General features: G+C 38.1%; 1 protein-coding gene across 1 annotated transcript in view; it reads right to left on the reverse strand.

The window, feature by feature from the left end:
- Positions 1 to 2,751: 2,751 nt before the first annotated feature.
- LOC111720986 (retinal-specific phospholipid-transporting ATPase ABCA4-like) overlaps positions 2,752 to 21,563 on the reverse strand; it is a 53,467-nt gene continuing 34,655 nt past the window's right edge. Inside the window, 4 exon segments of the mRNA XM_031968702.1 lie at positions 2,752 to 2,868; positions 3,207 to 3,288; positions 3,784 to 3,969; positions 6,085 to 6,146. Coding sequence (XP_031824562.1) covers positions 2,752 to 2,868; positions 3,207 to 3,288; positions 3,784 to 3,969; positions 6,085 to 6,146 — 447 coding nt within the window.

The following is a 21,563-nucleotide window of genomic DNA, read 5'->3' on the forward strand; positions in this document are numbered from 1 at the left end:
ACCCCTTCCTCACATCAGAAAGTGAGCAGTATGATCCTTGGAAGGCTGGTCAGATACCCAGGAAGCTGTTGAGTCCCACTGCTGCTTCAGTCCATTGAGAAGACAAGCCAATGGCTTGGGCTGTGGGCTGTGAGTACAGCTCCCAGTGAAGTACTGTTTCACTTACTTGTTACCACAGGATTTTGACACAGACAAAATTGGTGAAAATAGTATGGGTGATGTCTTTTGACTTACATATAAGTTGGACTTAAGTAAGGCATCAGTGATTAAATTACTGCCTTATTCTCTCTTCCAGAGTTATAAAGTCGAGTAGCAAACAAAAGTAATATGGCTGGTGATGACTCAGGATGTTGTGGATGATCATGGCATCTTTGATGTCTGGCTAAGCTCTAAGTGCTCCACAGTACCTGCTTCAGCCACCTGACTTCTACCACAAATCATTCCCAGCCATCCATTCCACTGGAGGAAGTTTTCACATCAGTAGTCTCTGATGGGTTTGAGACCCCTTAGTCATCATCGATCTAGTTTAGCCCTTACGCTGAAACTGTTTAATAGAGGGTGGCTACTATGCATACACACCACCTTCTTGGAGCCCCAAGTGAGAATTGGGTGAATCAGGTGGAAGCCAAAGGCAATCAGCCCTGAAAAGGGCTCAATAGCCCTCACATCAGAAGTATCTGTCTCCCCTGAACACCCCTCCACTTCATATATGCACTCATGAATTCTGTGATGACCAAATATTACTTCTTTGGGGTAATTGATATTAAATGCTTAATTAGAATAGACCTCTCTTTAAGGCAGTAACTGAATGCTGAATTCAGGATTCCTTTTATTTATATTTTCTAGACATTCTCAGGGAATAAGGTTATATTTATTGTCCAGAATGGATGTAGTATTTAGTGTTCCAGTCAAAACACAATGTGAGTTTTCCATGTATAAAAACATGTGTGTTCAATTTGTTAGTAGAATCCTCAATTGATATCATTACTCCTTAAAAGCAGTTGTATATTGCATCAGGAAAGATATGTCATCCACATAGGAAAGCTTTATTATCACAGTGCCAGCATTTAATTATTGTGTTTTTGTCATTCTCCAAGAAGAACATGACATCAGGAAGGATATCATAACATGCATATGAATTGGATTGAAGTGAGGGAGGGCGGTATAAAGTTATCACTCATTTTCTCCTCCAGAGCCATCGGGGTCCAGTGGTCATATGTAGATCAGAATGACTGAACACATATGTCATTGGATGCGGTGGGAAAGTTTGACCTTTTAAAGCTAAGATCTTTAGCTCTCAATTTGACTGAGGCAACAACCAATCAGGAATTAAAGTGAAGTAAGAAATGAGGCAAAAAAAAATGGCCTTTTACCTACTTAAAACAAAAATCAGTCTAGAAGGGGAAAACCCCCAGAAGGAGTTTCTGGCCATTTATATTCCCTCTGACCCAGGCAGGCCCCAGACAATGACCAAGAAAGATTTGCTCTGGAACTTACTGGTGGCCAATCAATGAGAATCAAAATGATTTGGATTTAAAGCCGGGAGGGGAAGGGAGGGGACATCCTTTTCTCCCCCTTCCCAAGGGCAGAAATCATTTGCTAAGGTAACCACAGGTAATGATGAACTAAAAGCTAGGTACAATAACCTTCCCTTGCTTGAATTCTATAAGTTGATAATTGTGAAGGCCCACAGATGTTATTGTAAATATCCAAATGGTTCTTGGCAGAAAAAAAGGTTCCCTCACCCCTGATTTCAGACATTGTCATTGCCCATAAATCCCAAGATATCTTGCAAGATTTCAGCAATCAACATTTGGACAGAGCACCCATAGGTAAGGGTATGATACTCTACATGGAAGAGGAAAGGGAAGGGAAAGAAGAAAAGAAAAGGAGCTGTGCTATCCAAATGACTACTTCCAGTTGGATCCCCAGTGGGACAGTGCCTGCTCCGACTCTCAAAACTTGTTGTTTGTTCTTCATTATTTAAGAAAACCAAGACACCAGGAAGGTAACATGATGACTGCAAATGAATTGGATTTAAACGAGGGAGGGATGTGCAAAGTCACCTGTCTCATTTTCTCCTCTGGCACCATTTGGATCCAGTGGCACCGTATAGATCAGAATGACTGGAGATGGCCTTAATGTACATGGTAAGCACTTAATAAACTCTTGTGGGCTGCCTGGCGAAACGGGCTGATCTTCCAGAAATCTCACAAAGCCTGTACCACAGGGATCTGACACAAGGAGTCCCTCACAATGCTCATCTTAACGATTCGGGTCCTCCTCTTACCGTTCCTCCCTACTGCCTCCACCTCCCTACCATCTTCTCTCCCTCCCAACATGGTTCGGAAATGTCTAGTTGGGAGTGCCTCCTCTGAACCCTTCCCACTCCTCCCTATCAGGAAGGACAACAGATGTGACCAGAGGTAGCTGGTGTTGGGGGTTGAAGTCCTCCCTTTGTAAGAAGAATTACTGGGCTATGAAAGAGATGGAATCACATGCCAGCCTGGGTTTGGCTCACTCCTGTCCTGCCCCACACAGTACTGTAACATGTACAGCTCAGGAAACTTTCATAGGATTGCAGGGCAGGAGCCGGCGGGGACCTCATTGGCCTTTGGTCCGACCCTGTTTCACAGATGGGATTGTGTCTTTCCCAGGGTCACACAGGTGGTCACTGCAGAAATGAGTTGGAATCCTAACTCCTGACCAGTGCTCTTTCCTTCCTACCCTCCAGGTATCTCTGCTTGTGTGTTAGGGATCTCCACCAGGTGCTGGCTCCGACCACCTTCGGGAAGTGCGGTTGCCATGGCTAGAAGGAATGAACTCATCCCCATAAGCAGAACCATAAGGCCAATTGTTGAGTGGCTGCTGGCATCAAGGATAGGGTTTTAATAGTGAGCATGGGTTAGCAGGGGAAGGACTGCCCTACAAACTAAAGGCGCGCCTTCCTTCTATCCTTGGAACAGACCTGTGCTTTCACTGGGTAGAAAATTCCCAGTGAGGAAACTCTCAAGCCAGGCCGACCAGTATCTACTGGACCACAGAGAGTTTATACTGTTGACCATGGTCACAGGGCGGTAAACTATGCTGTCCAGGGCTATGTAGTCAGGAGATGTCAGAGGCTGAACTTGAACCCTGTCTTCTTGACTCAGGACAGACTCTGTGGTCTGTGGCCTTTCTTCCATTCCTTCACCTTTTCATCAAACAGCCGCCATGTTGAAGATAATTAGTGAAGGGGCTGCATGATTCAGTAGCTCCTGGAAACCAGACTGAATTTCAATGCAGAGCCTTGGTTTGGTGGAGAAAGGCTTGGCGTGTTTAAAAAGACCAAATACACTAGAGAGTCTGAAATTCATGAGCCTTGGCCCTTCTCCCCAAGGTCACCCTTTATGACTTTCTACTTATGTATTTTGTGAATCTAACTTCTGTTGTTTTAGTTTTTCCTTCTTTCACCTTTCTTCCTAAGATCTGTTAGAATTCTCTGGTTCCATGATTCTCTATCAAATGGACAAAAGTACTTTTATTTTCTTCCATCCTACTTTTTTTGATGTTCTTCCCATCAGAACAGAGAAACAATGGTTCCATGGAACATCACTCATTTTCCCCAACTTGGCCACCTGGCCATCTCCCTCCTCTCTTCCCCTCTCCCCCCAGGAATTCTCTCTCTGGTCCCTGACTGAGATAAAAGACTGAAAGGGGCTCATACTTCCTGACACCACAGGTACCTCCCAGCTGCCCCAACTAGCTGATCATGGAAGAAGATCAAGGAAGGCTCTGACTCACATGTCATCTACAAAGCAGGGGTATGGCATTTGCTGCAGATAGACTCTAATGGGCACTTCTGCTTGGGTCTGGCTCCTTATAATCCCTTGTTCAATCATGTCCCCATGATTGGGTAGGTAGACAAAGCCACCCCAAATGTAACGGAAGTCTTCCACTGGATCAGCTCTTGGACCAGGATCCCAATATCTGAGAAAAACAAAGGTGGAAAAGGCTCAACTTCAGTGGGATGGACTGTGCACAGTGTTACCATGTTCTAATCTTCTGAGGCTCTTATTTTAGCAGTTAGAAACTCAACTCAAACTCTTTCCCTGAGACTTTCAAATTCTGTTGTGAAATGAAAAGGGCTTAGATTTCACTTAATTACATCAGGAATTTAGAAGAATTTTACTTTGTGGACTGGTTTAGCAATGCTGTCATTATTCTATTAAAAAAAGAAAAAGACCGGAGCAACTAAATGATAGAGTGAATAGAGCACCAGCCCTGAAGTTAGAGGACTTGAATTCAAGTTTGACCTCAGACACTTAACACTCACTAGTTGTGTCACCCCAGGCAAGTCACTTAATAATCTGACTGGGTTACAGTGTTCTCAGGATATCATGCTTACTCAGGAAGTTACTGACTCATTAGTGCTCATAGGAGCTGCTAGAGGCTGTGAGGGGCCCTGAATGAATTCCTTTATTCCCTCTGGGGGAAAAGAGCCACAGACTCTCCAAGATTCCTATATATGGGCCATGGTGAAATGGCTTATACAAGTTAACCATTTAAATAGGAAAGAACTGATACAACTAAATTACTACTAAACTTGTCAGAAAACAGAGAGGCAGAACCCTCAAAGTTATGAAGAGCTGGGTTTGACTCCTGCCTTAATTACTGGCTCTGTGACCCTGGACAAATCATTTCTCTGAAACTCAATTTCCTCATCTGTAAACTAGAGATAATGCTAGTACCTAGCTGACAGGCTACTGAAGCTGTTACATCAGCTAGAATCAAATGTGCTGCCACATAGTGCAATTTTCCCCTCCAGAACCCCTCTTGTATTCAACTCTCTCTCCTCTCTCTGTTGATTATCTCCACTTGATCTTGTATATGGCGTCTTGAATGGTTGTAATTATTTTCATGTTGACCTCCCTATTACACAATGAGCTCCTTCAGGGCCTTTCTTTGTATCCCCAGGGTTTAGTAGCTGCCTGGCACACAGTAGGTACTCAAGCCTGACTTTCCTCATGCAGTTACCATATTAATTCTGGTCCTTTCTGCGGTTTGCCTAGCATATTGCAATAGCCTCCATATTGGTCTCCCTTCCTCCCCTCTCCCCACTCTAGTTCACCCTCCACACTGCTACTAAGAGATTTTCCTTAAGACCAAGTCTGACCATGTCACTCTGCTACTCAGTAAATTCCACTGCCTTTCCATGACCTCAACGACAAAATAGACACTTTCTGATTTAGTGTTTAAAGCCCTTCGCAGCATGGACCCAGCCTCATTGGCAACTGCTCCCCATCCCGCAGTCTGGGATGCAGCCAAACCGGCCTTATCTCTGCTCTCACACACAATACTCCCATCTCCATACTCCCATACTTCCTATCTCTCTGTCACCGCCATGCCCAGGGCCTGGAATGCACTCTCCCCGCAGTTCTGCCTCGTGGAATTCTTTTTCCTTTAAGACAAAGTTCAAGAGCCATTTTCTTTGCAAAGCCTTTCTTAATTCCCCCAAATCTAGTGCCCTGCTCTACCAGGTATTTAAATATTTTGGATAAATATATTTCGCTTGCCTACATTTTTGTTTTCTTCTCCATTAGAACGTGTGTTCAAATCTTGTTTCATACACTTATTGGCAGTGTGAGCTTAATCAAGTTACTTAACCTTTTTTAGCTTCAGTTTCCTCATCTGAAAAATGAAGAATATACACCAGGTGACTGTGAAGTTGAAATAAAATAATATATCTCCTCCAGAATAGGAATTCTTTCTTTGTTTGTCTTTGTATTCTCAATTCTAGCACTATTCCTGGCCCAAACTTAATAATGTTTATTATTATTATTATTATATATTTATTTTATTTATATTTTTGTATATAATTATATATTAAAATAATAATGTTTATTGATTAGTTGAAGATATCAAATGAGGTAAAAAGATGGTGTAACGATCTCTCATTTTCTTTGAATCCTGGATACAAAGTACAAGATTGGTCTGAATTAGTGCTCATCCAATACAATGCACAGGTTTCCACTGACATATACTGACAAGGTCTTGTCATCTAGAATTGAGTCTAGAGAACTATGACTTCAGTATGTATCTTACTGGCCAGCAAAGACCAGCATGGATGTAGATACCTTGTTCATAGGGTCTGGGAATCTATCATGCTAAGATGGAACAATTGTCATCTGTGGAGCTGAAGTAAGAATATAAGTAAATGCATTTGAGAGCTGGAGACTTCCATTAGCGTATGTGACATTGGTGAATAGAAGTATTGTAGCACTGGCTTAATCCTCAAAGTGGCCACCCAGTTTAGTCTTTCATGATTGGTAGCAAGAATAGCTATGAGATAAAGTTATCTAAGTGATCCAGGCCAAGAAAAGGTAGCAGGACCCTCAGATTCTCAAGCTTTCCATGCCATTAGACACCCAACTGTTTGGAGGGATTATAAATTAGAGTTGTACAAGAGAACACTAAATGACAAGAGGTGTCCAATACATAACCCATGGATCACATGTGGCCCACAACACTCCAGAATATAGCCCAAAATGAATTTTAAAAAATAGGAAATATGTGACAAAATTTTAAAAATACAATAAAATATAGACATAGTAAGTAATAAATGTTTTTCAAAGTCTTTATGTGGCCCATAGAAATCCCCATGTATAGTTCAGTGACCCCTGTTTCTTTTTTAACTTTGACACTATTGCCCAGGATCACCATTACAAAACCCCCAGGGTTCTTGAACCACTAAATGGGAACCACTACGACAATAATATGCCATTTTACTGGGCATGCACAGGCTTACTCAAGCAGGAGCTATGAAATTACCATTGTAGGCAGAGTGTTGTAGAAGACAAGTATTTCTCCATGTAACACTTTCTGTTCAGACCAACATTGAGAATTTGAGAACGGGCAAGTCAAGGAAGCATTATCCTGACTGGGAACCGAGAAGTCTGGAGTTCTTGTAGATAACAAGTTGACAGGACACAACCAACGAATTTTCCCCGCAGATTCCCAAACATGCTGCAGCCTGAGCAGAAGGCCCAATGGAGTCTAGAAGAATTCTGCCACGACTGGGGGAGAAAGAGGGTTGAATCCAGGGCTCATCACTCACTTTCTGCCCAATATTTCAGCCATAGGGAGACCACAGGATGTCATCTATAGAAACTAAGTCGTTAGGGCCTAGAGACATTGAGACAGCCCTGGCCCTCTATGGACCCAGCACTGAGACTACCAGCCGGTGAATCTATAGATTCTGGAGAGATTCTGGGTCACCAAAGACCTGGCTGGCAAATAATCACCCAAGGATAATGGCTTCAGACAGATCACCAGTACAGCCAAACAATAAAGCCTTTAATGGACTGCATTACCATGTACTTTACATATGGCATCAACGTGCAGCTCTGAGGGGAATGCTATGTACTTTATACTTGTATGGGTATTCGGGATGATTACCTGCGGTTAGGCTATATGCTTAATACTGATTATGAGATGGCCGGTGCATGTACCTGAATACCCAGTTTGATTTGCACGGATTGCAAATATTTTCCTGGGAGGGAGGAAAGCCCTGGAGTGTAGTTCCAAATTCAAAGATTTGAGATAGAAAAAGCTACTGATTTCTGAAAAAAGGCCAGGATGTCAAAATACTAGAGAATTATGCCAGGATGAGAACTTAGTCAGGAAAATGAACTTGGCAAAAGTGAGAGGGCAAATAGGCTCAGGATCTGGGGAAGCCCAGGTATTCCTCAGCACTTTGAGGGGAAAATATACCTGAAGGTGGTAGTAAGAAAAGCAGGGCTACAAGAGCATTATTTTCTGAAGGATCCAAATTGCGATGCCCCAAAAGGCAAATCAGTACAGCAGAAAGAGAGCTGACTCTGGAATAAAAGGATCTGGGTTCAGATGAAGCTGGATAAGTCAGTTCCCTGGGCTTCAGTCTCCTTATCTGTAAAATAAGGAGAGTGGACTCGATGTCCCTTTTGGCTATGATCCTATTGCAAAATATGGGAGTAAGCAGGCCTATGTAATATTACCAATAATGTCGTATCTGAGAAATACCACCTAATCCAACCTCTTATTTTACCCATAAAGAAAGGAATCATTTTTTTAAAGCTAGGAAAAAAAAAAAAAAGAAAATTCATCTGGAAAAAGAAAAAGTCAAGAATATCAAGGAAATTAATGGAAAAAAAAAACCCCACAAAGGAGAGTGGCCTAGAAGTACCAAACCTAAAACTCTATTATAAAGCAGCAGTCTTCAAAATTATCTGGTACTGGGCTAAGAACTGAAGTGATAGATCAATGGAATAGGTTAGGTACACAAGACACAGTAATCAATAACTATAGTAATCTAGTGTTTGAGAAACTTAGACTCCATCTTCTGGAATAAAAAGTCACTATTTGACAAAAATTATTGAGAACATCAGAAAGTAATATGCTAAAAACTAACCATCAACCAACATCTCACACCCTATACCAAGATAAGATCAAAATGGGTACATTATGATGATAGGGTAATACTATAAGCAAATTAGGAGAGGAAGGAATAGTTGACCTGTCAGATCTTTGGAGAAGGGAAGGATCTATGATCAAATAAGAAATAGAAAACATTATAAAATGGAAAGTAGATTGTTCTGATTATAATAAAATAGTAAGATTTTACACAAATAAAACCAATGAATCCAAGATTAGAAGAGAGGCAGAAAACTGGGAAACAATTTTTACTGACAGTGTTTCTGATAAAGACTTCATTTCTCAAATAGATAGAGAACTGAGTCAAATTGATAAGAATACATGTCATTCCCCCATTGAAAAATGGTCAAAGGATATGGACAGATAAGTTTCAGATGAAGAAATTAAAGCCATCTGTAGTCACATGAAAAATCATATGAAAAAATGCTTTAAATCACTATTGATTAGAGAAATTCAAATTAAAACAGCTCTGAGGTACCACTTCCCACCTATCAGTAGGCTAAGTTTATAGGAAAGGATAATAATAAATATTGGAGGGGACATGGAAAATTAGGATACTAATGCATTGTTTGTTAGTGGAGTTGTGAACCATTCTGGAGAGCAATTTGGAACTATGCCTAAAGGGCTATAAAACTGTGCATACTCTTTTTTTTTTTTTTTTTTAAGACTGAATGACTAAATTTATTCTTTATTTTATTTTATTTATTTTTTCAATAGCTTTTTATTTACAAGTTATATGCATGGATAATTTTACAGCATTGACAACTACCAAACCTCTTGTTCCAATTTTTCCCCTCCTTCCCCTCATCCCCTCCCCCAGATGGCAGATTGACCAATACATGTTAAATATGTTAAAGTATAAATTAGATACACAATAAGTATACATGACCAAAATGCTATTTTGCTATACAAAAATAATCGGACTCTGAAATAGTGTACATGAAGGAAATCAAAAATGCAGGTGGGCAAAAATAGAGGGATTGGGAATTTTATGTAATGGTTCTTAGTCATCTCCCAGAGTTCTTTCGCTGGGTGTAACTGGTTCAGTTCATTACTGCTCCATTGAAACTAATTTAGTTCATCTCATTGCTGAAGATGGCCAGGTCTATCAGAATTAGTATTGTTGTTGAATTATACAATGATTTCCTGGTCCTGCTCATTTTACTCAGCATCAGTTTATATAAGTTGCTCTGGGACTTTCTGAAATCATCCTGTTGGTCATTTCTTACAGAACAATAATATTCCATAACATTCATATACCACAATTTATTCAGCCATTCTCCAATTGATGGGCATCTACTCAGTTTCCAGTTTCTGGCCACTACAAAGAAGGCTTATGCATACTCTTTGATCCAGCAGTGCCATGTTGGGTTTGTATCCCTAATAAATAATAAAAGAGGGGAAAGGAACTACATGTGAAAAAAATGTTTGTAGTAGCTCTTTTTGTGGTGGCAAAGAATTTAAAAATAAGTGAATGATCATCAACGAAGGAATGGTTGAATAAGTCATATTATATGAAAGTAATGGAATATTATTATTCTATAAGAAATGATGAACAGATTGACTTTAGAAGAAGATTTTAGAAGATTTAGATGAACTGATGCTGAATGAAGCAAATAGAACCAGGAAAACATTGTACATAGCAGCAGTAAGACTGTATGATGATTAAGTATGATAGACTTGGCTCTTCTCAGCAATTATGTGATCCAAAGCAATTCCAATAAACTTTGGATGGAAAATGCCATCCACATCCAAAAAGAGAACTTTGGAGACTGATTGCACATCGAAACATACTATTTTCATCTTTTGCTGTTGTTTTTTTTGTTTTATCGTGTTTTTTCCCTTTTGTTCTGAATTTTCTCTCCCAACATGACTCATGTAGAAATGTGTAAAAAAGTAATGTAGGTGTATAATTTAAAAATTAAAAATAAAGATTAAAAAAGAGTCCCAGGCACATGAAGGGATTTCTCAAAGGTCACACAAGCTATGTCAGATGGGAGATTTTAACCTAGGCCTTCTGACTCATGAACCAGGGAGCTCTCCTACTATATCACATGGATTTTGGAGTGAAAAAGAATCTTTACAATTCATGGATCTAATCTTCCATCAGCATTCCTCTTATTACACTCCTGAATGGCAGCCACCTAACTTCTCTCTCGAACATTTCAAATGATGGAAAGCTCATTCTCTTACACGACAATCTATTTAGTTGTTGAAAGGCTCTACTTGTTGGAAAGGTCTTCTGTTTTCCTAAATTCTCCTCTCATAGCTTTAATCTATCAGCTCTAATTTTAACCTCCAGAATAAATCTAATTTTGTTTTTATAGGAGAGTTTTTCACATATTCCAAACTGGTGCAAATCTATCCATTAATTTTTTTCTTTGTAGTTTCTTCAAATGTTCTTATGTGACATTGTTTTCATGCCCCTCACCCTCCTGGTCATCCTTTCCTTGATACTCTTTAGTTTGTTATCATTCCTCACAAAATGTGGTGCCTTTAATTGAATACAATCTAGAGCAAGATTATAATGGAAGTGTTATCCAGAACAAAGGTCTCACAAGATCTCGAGGAAGACTTTCAACACATTTAATTGATCTGGAAAATGGGAGGTACAGAAAGATACTGATAAGAATCGAACTGGGAGAAACAGTAGGGAAGGGAAGAGGGTATGATACAATCACATAAATGAAACCATAATGCATTTGAGTAGCTAAAAGCTCACTTGGTCATTGGAAACAGCTTTTCCCTCTCCTTTCCCTTTCCCAATAACCTTATCCTAGCCTATTCTGTCCAGTGTCAGGACTTTCCAACCAGCCTGTGAGAAACTACAAGGCTCTGACTGCACCCAGCCCGGTCCAGACCTCCTGCCCCACCCCCCCCAGAATTCCAGTCTCACTCCTGAGTTCTTTGGTCTGGGAGACAGCCACATGCCATTTTCTCAGTCTGAGAGATAAAAAGAAAGAAAACAAAGGAAGCTTTGTCAACTGGCCAAAAGATAAGGAAAAGAGAGTCTAGTATATAAGAAAATTAAAGGACCTGAGGCTGAAATGACAATGGCCTAAGAACATCATTATTATCAAAGGAAATTGAATTATTTCCTTTAAAAAAAAATCCTAATATCATTCCTATAAACTATATAATCTGGAGAAATGCTGTATTTTTGAAAATTTGTTCTACTAGAAAACAACAGGCTAGACTGGAATAGGATCTGGCTAGTTGGGTCAACCAGCTGGGCATTTTACAAATGTCCATCTGTCAGTCAGTCAGAAGCATTTATAAAGTACATACTATGTGCCAGGCACTGTGTTGAGTGCTGGAGATACAAAGAAAGGCAAAAGACAGTTCTTCTTAGCCTCAAAGATCTCATATACCAAGTCTATACTAATAGACTAGGTATATTTCATATATGTATATACATATATATGTAACTTGTAACGTTTTTGTGCTGTTTTCAGAATAGTCAACGTTTAAAGACATGTACCTGGTGTTTGGGATTTTTAAAAAAATGTCTCGAAATCCTGATTGGGGATTATTGAGAAGGATTATTTTTATAAGTGCTTTGAATACTGGGTGTAAATTTTGGCTTTTATCACTTCCTAATGGTAAAGACTTAGATAAGTGATTTCATTTCCCTGGATCACAATTTCCTCATTTTAAAAATGAGTAAATGAGCACTGAGATCCTTTCCATATCTAGATCTTAAATCTTACCTAGAATCCTATGAAATGCCTGAATTATCTGGACAGTTTAAAGAGCACAACTACTGTTGACTTGTTGGGAAATCTTGACCTGAGTCTGCCATGGAAGCAGAAGGCTGATTTTTAGGATAATTTATTTTTTTGAACCAAAGGTATATTCTTTTCTCTGATCCTATGGGGTGTCATTTAAATAACCTGGTCCTTAACTTCCATGTCTGTAAAATTTAGGTTTGTCATTACACTGATATCTAACATCCCTCTAAGTTCTACACTTCATGTTTCTACAAGATTATTCACTGAAAGCATATCATATAGACTCAGCTTTTTTCCAGCAAACTTAACCATTCCATCCACCTCCTTATTGCCATATTGGACTGATTGGTTTTGATAATTCCTTCTATTGGCTACAAAAATTCTAATGTATCAAAAGGGGGAATTTCCACACATGTTGCTATTCCAAATAGTTGTTATCTATAGAAAATTGCCATTTTTCTTCTTCCCTTCAAATCAAGTTTCAGAATGTTTCCTGCCTTCACCTGTTCTCCATGTACTTTCCCTAGTTTGAAAACACGAGTAGAAGCCAGAGCTGCACCCATACCTTAAGGGCTGGGCCAGGACTCTAGTCAGCAATATTTTTAGTTGGGACAAAAACAGTTGAATTGAGGTTGGTGACAGTAGCCCAAGAAGATAGTCCTAACATGGACATAATGGCAGTAAAAGAGGCAGCAGTCTTTCTTACCCTTACCCCACAGAGGTTGAAGGAGAAAAGCCTGAAGTTATGCAATAGAACAACCTGATAGAGGGCTGTGAGATATAGGGATAGAAATCACTTAAAAGAAAGAGAAAGCATTCCCTTTGGATGTGAGCTCTTTGGGCAAAGCGTTATTAATTTATCCCATGTTAGCTACTGCTCTGGTCCAAAGCATTCCATGATATCTAGCCAGAAGCACTTGTATCCCTAATCAGGAATTAGCATGAGTTTAAAACAGCTCACCAAAAAGCTGTCCTGGCAGCAAGTGACCCTTCCTTGAGTGTTCAGGATATCCTCAGAGAAAGAAAATTAGGAAACTACCTCTGGTTCCTAATGGTAACTGCCCTATGTGAAGATGATGCTATGTGGGTCAGCAAGATGACACCAAGAATAGAGTATTAGACCTGTGGTCAAAAAAACCTGAATGCCCACTATCACCATTACTATTCAATATTGTATTAGAAAATTCTTGCTTTGGCAATAAGAGAAGAAAAAGAGATTTAAGGAATTAGGGCAGGTCATGAGGAAACCAAATTATCGCTCTTTGCAGATGATATGACGGTATACTTAGAGAACCCTAGAGAATCAACTAAAAAACTACTAGAAACAATTCATAGGTTTCAGGATATAAAAGTTTCAGAATATAAAGTTTCAGGCATATAAAATCTCAGAATATAAAATAAATCCACATAAATCATCAGCATTTTCATACATTACTAACAAAATTCAATAGCAAGAGATACAAAGAAAAATTCCATTTAAAATAACTGTCAATAGTACAAAATATTTGGGAATCTATCTGCTAAGGGAAAGTCAGGAACTATATAAACACAACTACAACACATTTTCCAAACAAATAAATCAGATCTAATCAGTTGGAAAAATATCAAGTGCTCATGGGTAGGCCAAGCAAATATAATAAAAATGACAATACTACCTAAATTAACCTACTTATTTGGTATCTTACCAATCAAACTCCCAAAAAATTATTTTACAAATCTAGAAAAAATAATAACAACGTTCATATGGAAAAACAAAAGGTCAAGAATTTCAAGGGAATTAATGAAAAAAATGCTAATGAAGATAGCCTAGCTGTGCCAGATCTAAAACTATATTATAAAGTAGAGGTTATCAAAACCGTTTTTTGGCTAAGAAATAGAGTAGTTGATTAGTAAAATAGGTTAGGATCACAGGACAAAATTGTCAATAACTATAGCAATCTAGTGTTTGACAAACCCCAAGACCCCAGCTTTTGGGATAAGAATTCACTATTTGACAAAAATTGCTGGGAAAATTGGAAACTAGTATGGAAGAAATTGGGGCTTGACCCATGTCTAACACCACATACCAAGATAAGATCTAAATGGCTTCATGATTTTAGACATAAAAAGTGATATTATAAGCAAATTAGAAGAACATAGAATAGTTTACCTCAGATCTGTGGAGAAGGAAGGAATTTGTGTCCAAAGAAGAACTGGAACTCATAATTGAACACCAAATAGATAATTTTGATTATATTAAGTTAAAAAGTTTTTGTATAAATGAAACTAATGCAGACAAGATTAGAAGGGAAACAATAAATTGGGAAAACATTTTTACATTTAAGGGTTCTGATAAAGGCCTCATTTCTAAAATATATGAAGAATTGACTCAAATTTATAAGAATTCAAGCCATTCTCCAATTGATAAATGGTCAAAAGATATGAACAGACAATTTTCAGATGAAATTAAAACTATTTCTAAACATATGAGAAGGTACTCTAAATCACTATTGATCAGAGAAATGCAAATTAAGACAACTTTGAGATACCATTATACACCTCTCAGATTGGCTAAGATGACAGGAAAAGATAATGATGAATGTTGGAGGGGATGCGGGAAAAGTGGGACACTAATAACACATTGTTGATGGTGATCCAGCCATTCTGGAGAGCAATTTGAAACTATGCTCAAAAAGTTATCAACTAATATACTCTTTGATCCAGCAGTATTTCTATTGGGATTGTATCCCAAAGAGAACTTAAAGGAAGGAACGGGAACCACATGTGTAAAAATGTCTGTGGCAGCCCTTTTTGTAGAGGCAAGAAACTGGAAAGTGAGTGGGTGCCTATCAGTTGGAGAATGGCTGAATAAATTATGGTATATGAATGGAATATTATTGGTCTATGAGAAATGAAGAGGAGGATTATTTTAGAGAGATCTGGAGAAATTTATATGAACTGATGCTAAGTGAAAGGAGCAGAATCAGGAGATAATTGTACATGGCAACAACAATATTATATGACAATCAAATCTGATGAATGTGACTCTTTCCAACAATGAGATATTCAAGCCAGTTCCAATGATCTTGTGATGAAGAGAGCCTTCTACACCCAGAAAGAAACCTGTGGGAACCAAATGTGGATTATAACATAGCATTCTCACTCTTTTTGTTGTTGTTTGCTTGCATTTTGTTTTCTTACTCATTTACTTTCTTTTTTTGATCTGATTTTTCTTGTGTAGCAAAAGAATTATATAAATATACATATTAGAAAAAATAAAATGATATGCATTGATTTTCATTCATTTCTTTGAGCATAAAATAGTTTCCTTGTTTTTATAATGCTCTCTGATATGAATTTCAGTGGTAAATGCTATCATCAAATTCCAGATTTTCTTAAGCTAACATATTAAACTATTATGACATTCAAAAAACAACAAAAAAAAAAAGTCCAAAAAGACCTGACTGTATAATCTCAGACAAGATTGTCCTGACTTGACAAGGTGTTGGGTTCTATCAGTCTTGCTTTCCCTATATGTAAAGTGGGAATAATAATAGCAATTCTTCCAAGTTGTCATAAGGATCAAATGAGGTAAATATGTAAAATGTTCCTTAAAACTTAAGGTGATAATTAAATGCTAGCTACTATCATTACTTTGGTTTCTTAGAAATCTAACCCAATGGTGCCCTGAAGGGGAGTGTGTGTGTGTGTGTGTGTGTGTGTGTGTGTCTTCAAGCAAATATAAATGATTAATCCTCAGTTAAATATCTTGTTAAAAAAAAACAATTGATCTAGCCTCTTTTTGTCAGTTAAATCATGGCAGTGATGATCTTTATGTATAGGTTACTTAGCCTTACACAGAGAAAAATCCCCTTAAATCTTGAATACTAGAAAATAGATAGAGCCAAATAAGTGAAAAGTTCAATATAAAATCATTACTTTTATTAGAAAAACAACTCCAAGTTCAGAAGTCACATAATGGACAGATATAGATGGATTACAATCACCATGGGTGGAGGGAACATTTATATATGTATTCACAGATTTATTTGATTATTTAAATATTTGTCTTCAGAAGTATGCCTTAAGAATAGAATCTACCATGTCCAAGTTCATAGCAAGTGAAGAGGAAACAAAGAAGGAACAGGACCATTGCTCAGGGAAGGTGGGACAACATTGTATAACAGAGAAGGCAAAGTTGATCAAAGATAAATATACTTTTCTTTTTATTGGTAAGGATCTTAGGAAAATAGCAAATAAAGAGCTGATACTCAAGGTAAGTAGGAAGATAATAAGAAATCACTCAGTTTCTCAAGCTAGTGGCTTGAAGAGTCAAGTCACCAGACCCAGATAAACTATTTCCTGAAAAAAAGTGACTGAGTAGTTATTGTAGTTATTGTTCAATTGTGTCTGATTCTTCATGATCCCATTAGGGGTTTTCTTGGCAAAGATACTAGAATGGTTTGCCCCCTCCTTCTCCCATTGATTTTACAGATGAAGAAACTGAGGCAAATGATAAGTGATTTTCCCAGGGTCATATAGCTAGTTCATGTCAGAAGTCATATTTAAATTAAGGAAGATGAGTCTTCCTGATTCCAGGCCCTTGTGCTTTATCCACTGTGCTACTTATTAGTGATATCTAAAAGATCATTGAAAAAGAAATAGGTACTATAGGATTGGGAAAACTGTTTTCCTGATTTTCAAAAAAGTTCTCCAATGGTGAACTGGAGACCTTGACTTTGATTTCCGGCACAATTCTACAATACATTATATAAGGGCTGGTGAAATTCTAGAAAAAAGAAGCTGGGCTCATCATGCTCTCTTCACTCACTCTATTGCAGCCAGACTTGCCTCACTTGCCGGTCTCTAGAATGAGTCCATTTCTGGCCTCCATTCATTAGCACAGGTTGTCCATCCTTCCTGGAATGAACTTCCTCTTCATTTCTACTTATTCAAATCCTTTGTTTCATTCAAAGCAGGTCAAGTACCCTTCCCTGCACCCCCTGCTGGCTAATGTTTTCTTCCTTCTAGAATTAGCTTGCATCCGCTTTTCTATAAACTTTACTCTCCTCAATGTTTGCTGAATTTAACTTAATTCAGTAGAAATCAGCATAGCTCCATCAAGAATGGGTCATATCAGACTAACCTCAACTACTAACTTCATTACTAGAATGCCAGGTAAAAAAAATTGTGTGTGTGTGTGTGTGTGTGTGTGTGTGAGACACACACACACACACACACACACACACAATTTTCTTTATATATACATATATATACACATATGCATGCACATGTATATGTGTATGTATTTGTGTGTATATATACATACACAAAACAGATTTTTCTTGATCTAGTAGTCTAGTAATCTCTCCCCTTAAAGAAAAAAGGAAATGAAGTTAATTAAAGTTACTCTTAATATGTATGTATAGAGAGGGAAAAAGACATTTTTAGAGAGGGAGAAAGACATATTAAATGTGTATGTGTATATGCATAGCAAGATTATATGAATTTGCATATACATATAGTTGTAGATGTATGTATATATACATACATTTTGCTTCAATTTTAGCATAACATATGAATAAATCTCTCATCTTCTTAGGAAAAAGATGGAGGGACAAGAGCTAACTCACAATACAATTTGGTGAACTGAGAGCTAATTAGTTGGTTAGACCCAAAGAGTAGCCATTAATGGATCAATGACAATTTGAAGGAGGACTCCAACATAATATCCTAGAAATATATGCCTGGACCTGATGAGGTTTAGATTTAGGCTACCCAAATGAAATTAGAGTTTCTGGTGGTCAGGGAGTTAAATAAGGTCTAGTGGCGGCACAAGGGTAAGGAGTTCTGAGGATTCTCTTTCTGGTGGCACAAAAGTTCCCTATAAAGGAATTTGCAGACCGAAAATCTAGATTGATAAAAGAGGTTTATTATGGAGATTGGAAGTAAGGTTAAAGTCTAGTTAAGGAAATAAGTGAGGATAAAGAGAGGAGGGCACTGGAAACAGTATTCCAATGGGCAGAGACCCTTGGTGTGCCAAGCATAGAGCTACCATGTTTGGAACCTCTGCAAAGAGAGGATTTTAGTTTGGCTCTTTTATAAGAGGAGGCTTTGGCTACAAGCTGAAGGGGGCTCGTGAGTGGAATCCCAGGTTGGTTCCTCTCTGGGTTTCCGCTGGGGTTAGAATTTGAATTGAATTCAGTGGGTTTCAGGACTGAGCCGACCCCACCCAGATAACAAAGATGAAACTGTGCTTGGGGTGGAGTCCCCTCCCTAAGGCAGAGTTGAAGGAGGTTTTCTCCTTATAGGATTTTCAGTTTTGGGGTTCCCTCTTCAGACCTCCTGCCTAACATTTTTCTCAGTGATATGGACTCAGGTATAGATAGCATTACCATCAAATTGAACTCGAGTTCAAAGAATCATTTTTTTGACAGATGTGAGAGGTATGACTAAAAAGAAATTTGTTTCTCAAAAAATCTGGAGATTTTAATGGGCTACAAGCTTAAGGAAGCTAATGGAAAAGACAAAGAGAGACAAAAATTTGCTATTTTCCTAAGATCCTTACCAATAAAAAGAAAAGTATATTTATCTTTGATCAACTTTGCCTTCTCTGTTATACAATGTTGTCCCTGAGTAATGGTCCTGTTCCTTCTTTGTTCCCCCTTAACTTACTATGAACTTGGACATTGTAGACTCTATTCTTATGGCATGCTTCTAAAGACCAATATTTAAATAATCAAATAAATCTGTGATTACATATATGTAAATGTTCCCTCCATCCATGATGATTGTAACCCATTCATGTCTGTCCATTATATGTGACTTCTGAACTTGGAGTTGTTTTTCTAATAGAAGTAATGATTTTATGTTGAACATTCACACATAGTGGTGAATGAGTCAATCAAGAAGAATTTATTAAACATTTACTATGTGCCAGGAACGAAGAACTGAGCATATAGAGGCAGACAAACAAAACAAAACAACTAATCCTTATTCTTCAGGAATTCACAATCAAATGGGAGAGACAACATGAAAACAATTATGTACAGATATGATGTGTTCAGAGAAAACTGGAGATAGCCTTTTGTACTCTGCCCTGGTCAAAGAAAAATTGAAAAACAATATTGTATTAATGAACTGAAATTTTCAGAGGAAGACCAATAGATTACTGAAAATTTTCAAGATTATGTCATATATGTCTCATTTAGAAGAATTGTAGACATATTTAATCTGGCGAAGAGAAGAGTTAGGGGAACATGTTATGCTTACTGAATTAAATTGAATTAATATATAAATAATATCTATAGTATAATATTATGTATATTATAACAATATATAAATAAATAATATATATAAAGTTTCTCCCGTTAGACATCTGAAGTATCTAGTCATAAAATATAAATTATGTCAGAAAGCTCAAGGTTCTGTCCATTTTCAGAAAAGAAAAGAAAAAAACAAACAAAGAGAAAAGTAAAGATTCTGTTCTTAGAAAAGCTGTTCAATGCTGCCTTCAAGATGTTTGGTCAAAGGAAGGGCTCGTGAAGATCATGCTGAAAGCTATGTCAAAGAGTAATAGCCATTTGTCACCAGGGTACAGGGTTGCAGAGTTGGAAAGGACCTTAGAAATTAATAAGCATTTATGAACACCTGCTATGTACTACATGCTTGCTAAGTTCTGGGTATATAAAGAAAGTCAAAAGACAAGCTCTGCTTTTAAGGAGCTCACAGTATATACTGAAGGAGACAACATGTAGACAACCATGTTCAAATGAGCTACATACAGGATAAATTGGATATAACCAATAGAGGGAAGACACTAGAATGAAGGGGAATTGGCAAAGGCTTCCTGGAGAAGGTGGGATTTTAGCTGGGACTTGAAGGAAGCTGGGGAAGCCAAGAGGCAGAGGTGAGGAGGAAGAGAACTTGAGACCTGGGAAAGTCAGAGACTGTGTCAAAGTTAACACTGAGATGTGCTGCTGCAGGAAAAGCCAGGAGGCTGATGCCACTGGATAACAGAGCGTGTGTGTAGGAGGGGAATTGGAAAGAGTGTAAGTGGGGGGAGAGACTAGTTATGAAAAACTTTCCAGGTCAACAGATTTTATATTTGATCCTGAAGAAGCCACAAGAGTTTGCTGAATAAGGAGTTGCAGGTGACTTGGTCAGATCTGTGCTTTGGGAAGGCCCTCCAATCCCACCTTCTCATTTTACAGTAAGAGATATTAGGAAATTTTCCTTGAGTCACATCGCCAATAAGTGTCTGAGATGAGACTGGAGCCCAAGTCTTCCTGAATTCAATCTGGTGTCCTATTGATTAAATCACATTGACTCTCAAGAGACTAAAATATCATTGCCAAGATATTACGTCTAAACTTCATTGTGTAGACAACACATCTTCATCACAACATTGTTGGTCTAGTCCATAATATTTATTTCAATTCAATTCAACCCAACAAGCATTTATTAAGTGTCAGGCACTGTGTTGGGCAAAGACAAAAACAAAAATGAAAATGGAAATAAGCAGTTTTGAGAGAGAAAGTGCCAACAATTGAGAAGGGATACATGCACAGTTGATAGAGTGAGTACCCAGATTTAGAGTCAGAAAAATGAGAGTTCATCTACTGCTTTAAATTCTTATGAGCTGTATGACCGCAGGCAAGTCACTTAAAATGGGGATAATAATGGCACTTTCTTCAAAAGACTGTTGCTTAAAGTGAGATATTTGTAAAGTGCTTCACAAATCTTAGCAATCTATATAAATGTTAGTTATCATTATTATTCTTAGAGTCAGACTTCTCTACTGCTACTCCACTTCTTCCTCTTTGACCCAAAGCACTAACAGGGAGAGAGATCTCACATAGATAACTAACGATGTGTAATCCCAAAATGCCTTGTACTTGGTTTCATGGTACATTGCGTGGTCTTTCCCCCCACAGATTTATTTGCCTGATCGAGGTTTGCTTAGGCTAACATTAAAAATAGCTGACATTCCTTAAGCACATTCCAACTGGGTGGTGGTGGGAATATGACCCAGAGTGTGCGAGGCTGGGGAGAGAGGCTAGTCCCAAAACACAACACGGCAAAGCCCAAACCTCCGGCTCTGAGAAGCTGAGCGCACTAAGTAGATAATAAATGAAGAAGGTACACAGGTTTATGAAGTTTGTAACCAATGTTTTAACTAGGTCTCTATATTAACTGAGTCCACAGCAGGCAAAAACAGCTAATAAACAAATATTCTATTTATCCCTCAGTCATAAAGGGGTGGGGGTGCAGGGAAGGTGAAAGTTGGTTAAAGTAAGCTTTTATGCCTTGTTCGTGGATATTTTCATATGAAAGTTTTCTTTAATCTTGGCTTCCTGGTATGAAATTCAAGACTTTTGTAATCTGAATATACTGTGAAAT

This window comes from Sarcophilus harrisii, chromosome 4, assembly GCF_902635505.1.
Source record: "Sarcophilus harrisii chromosome 4, mSarHar1.11, whole genome shotgun sequence".
NCBI lineage: Eukaryota > Metazoa > Chordata > Mammalia > Dasyuromorphia > Dasyuridae > Sarcophilus > Sarcophilus harrisii.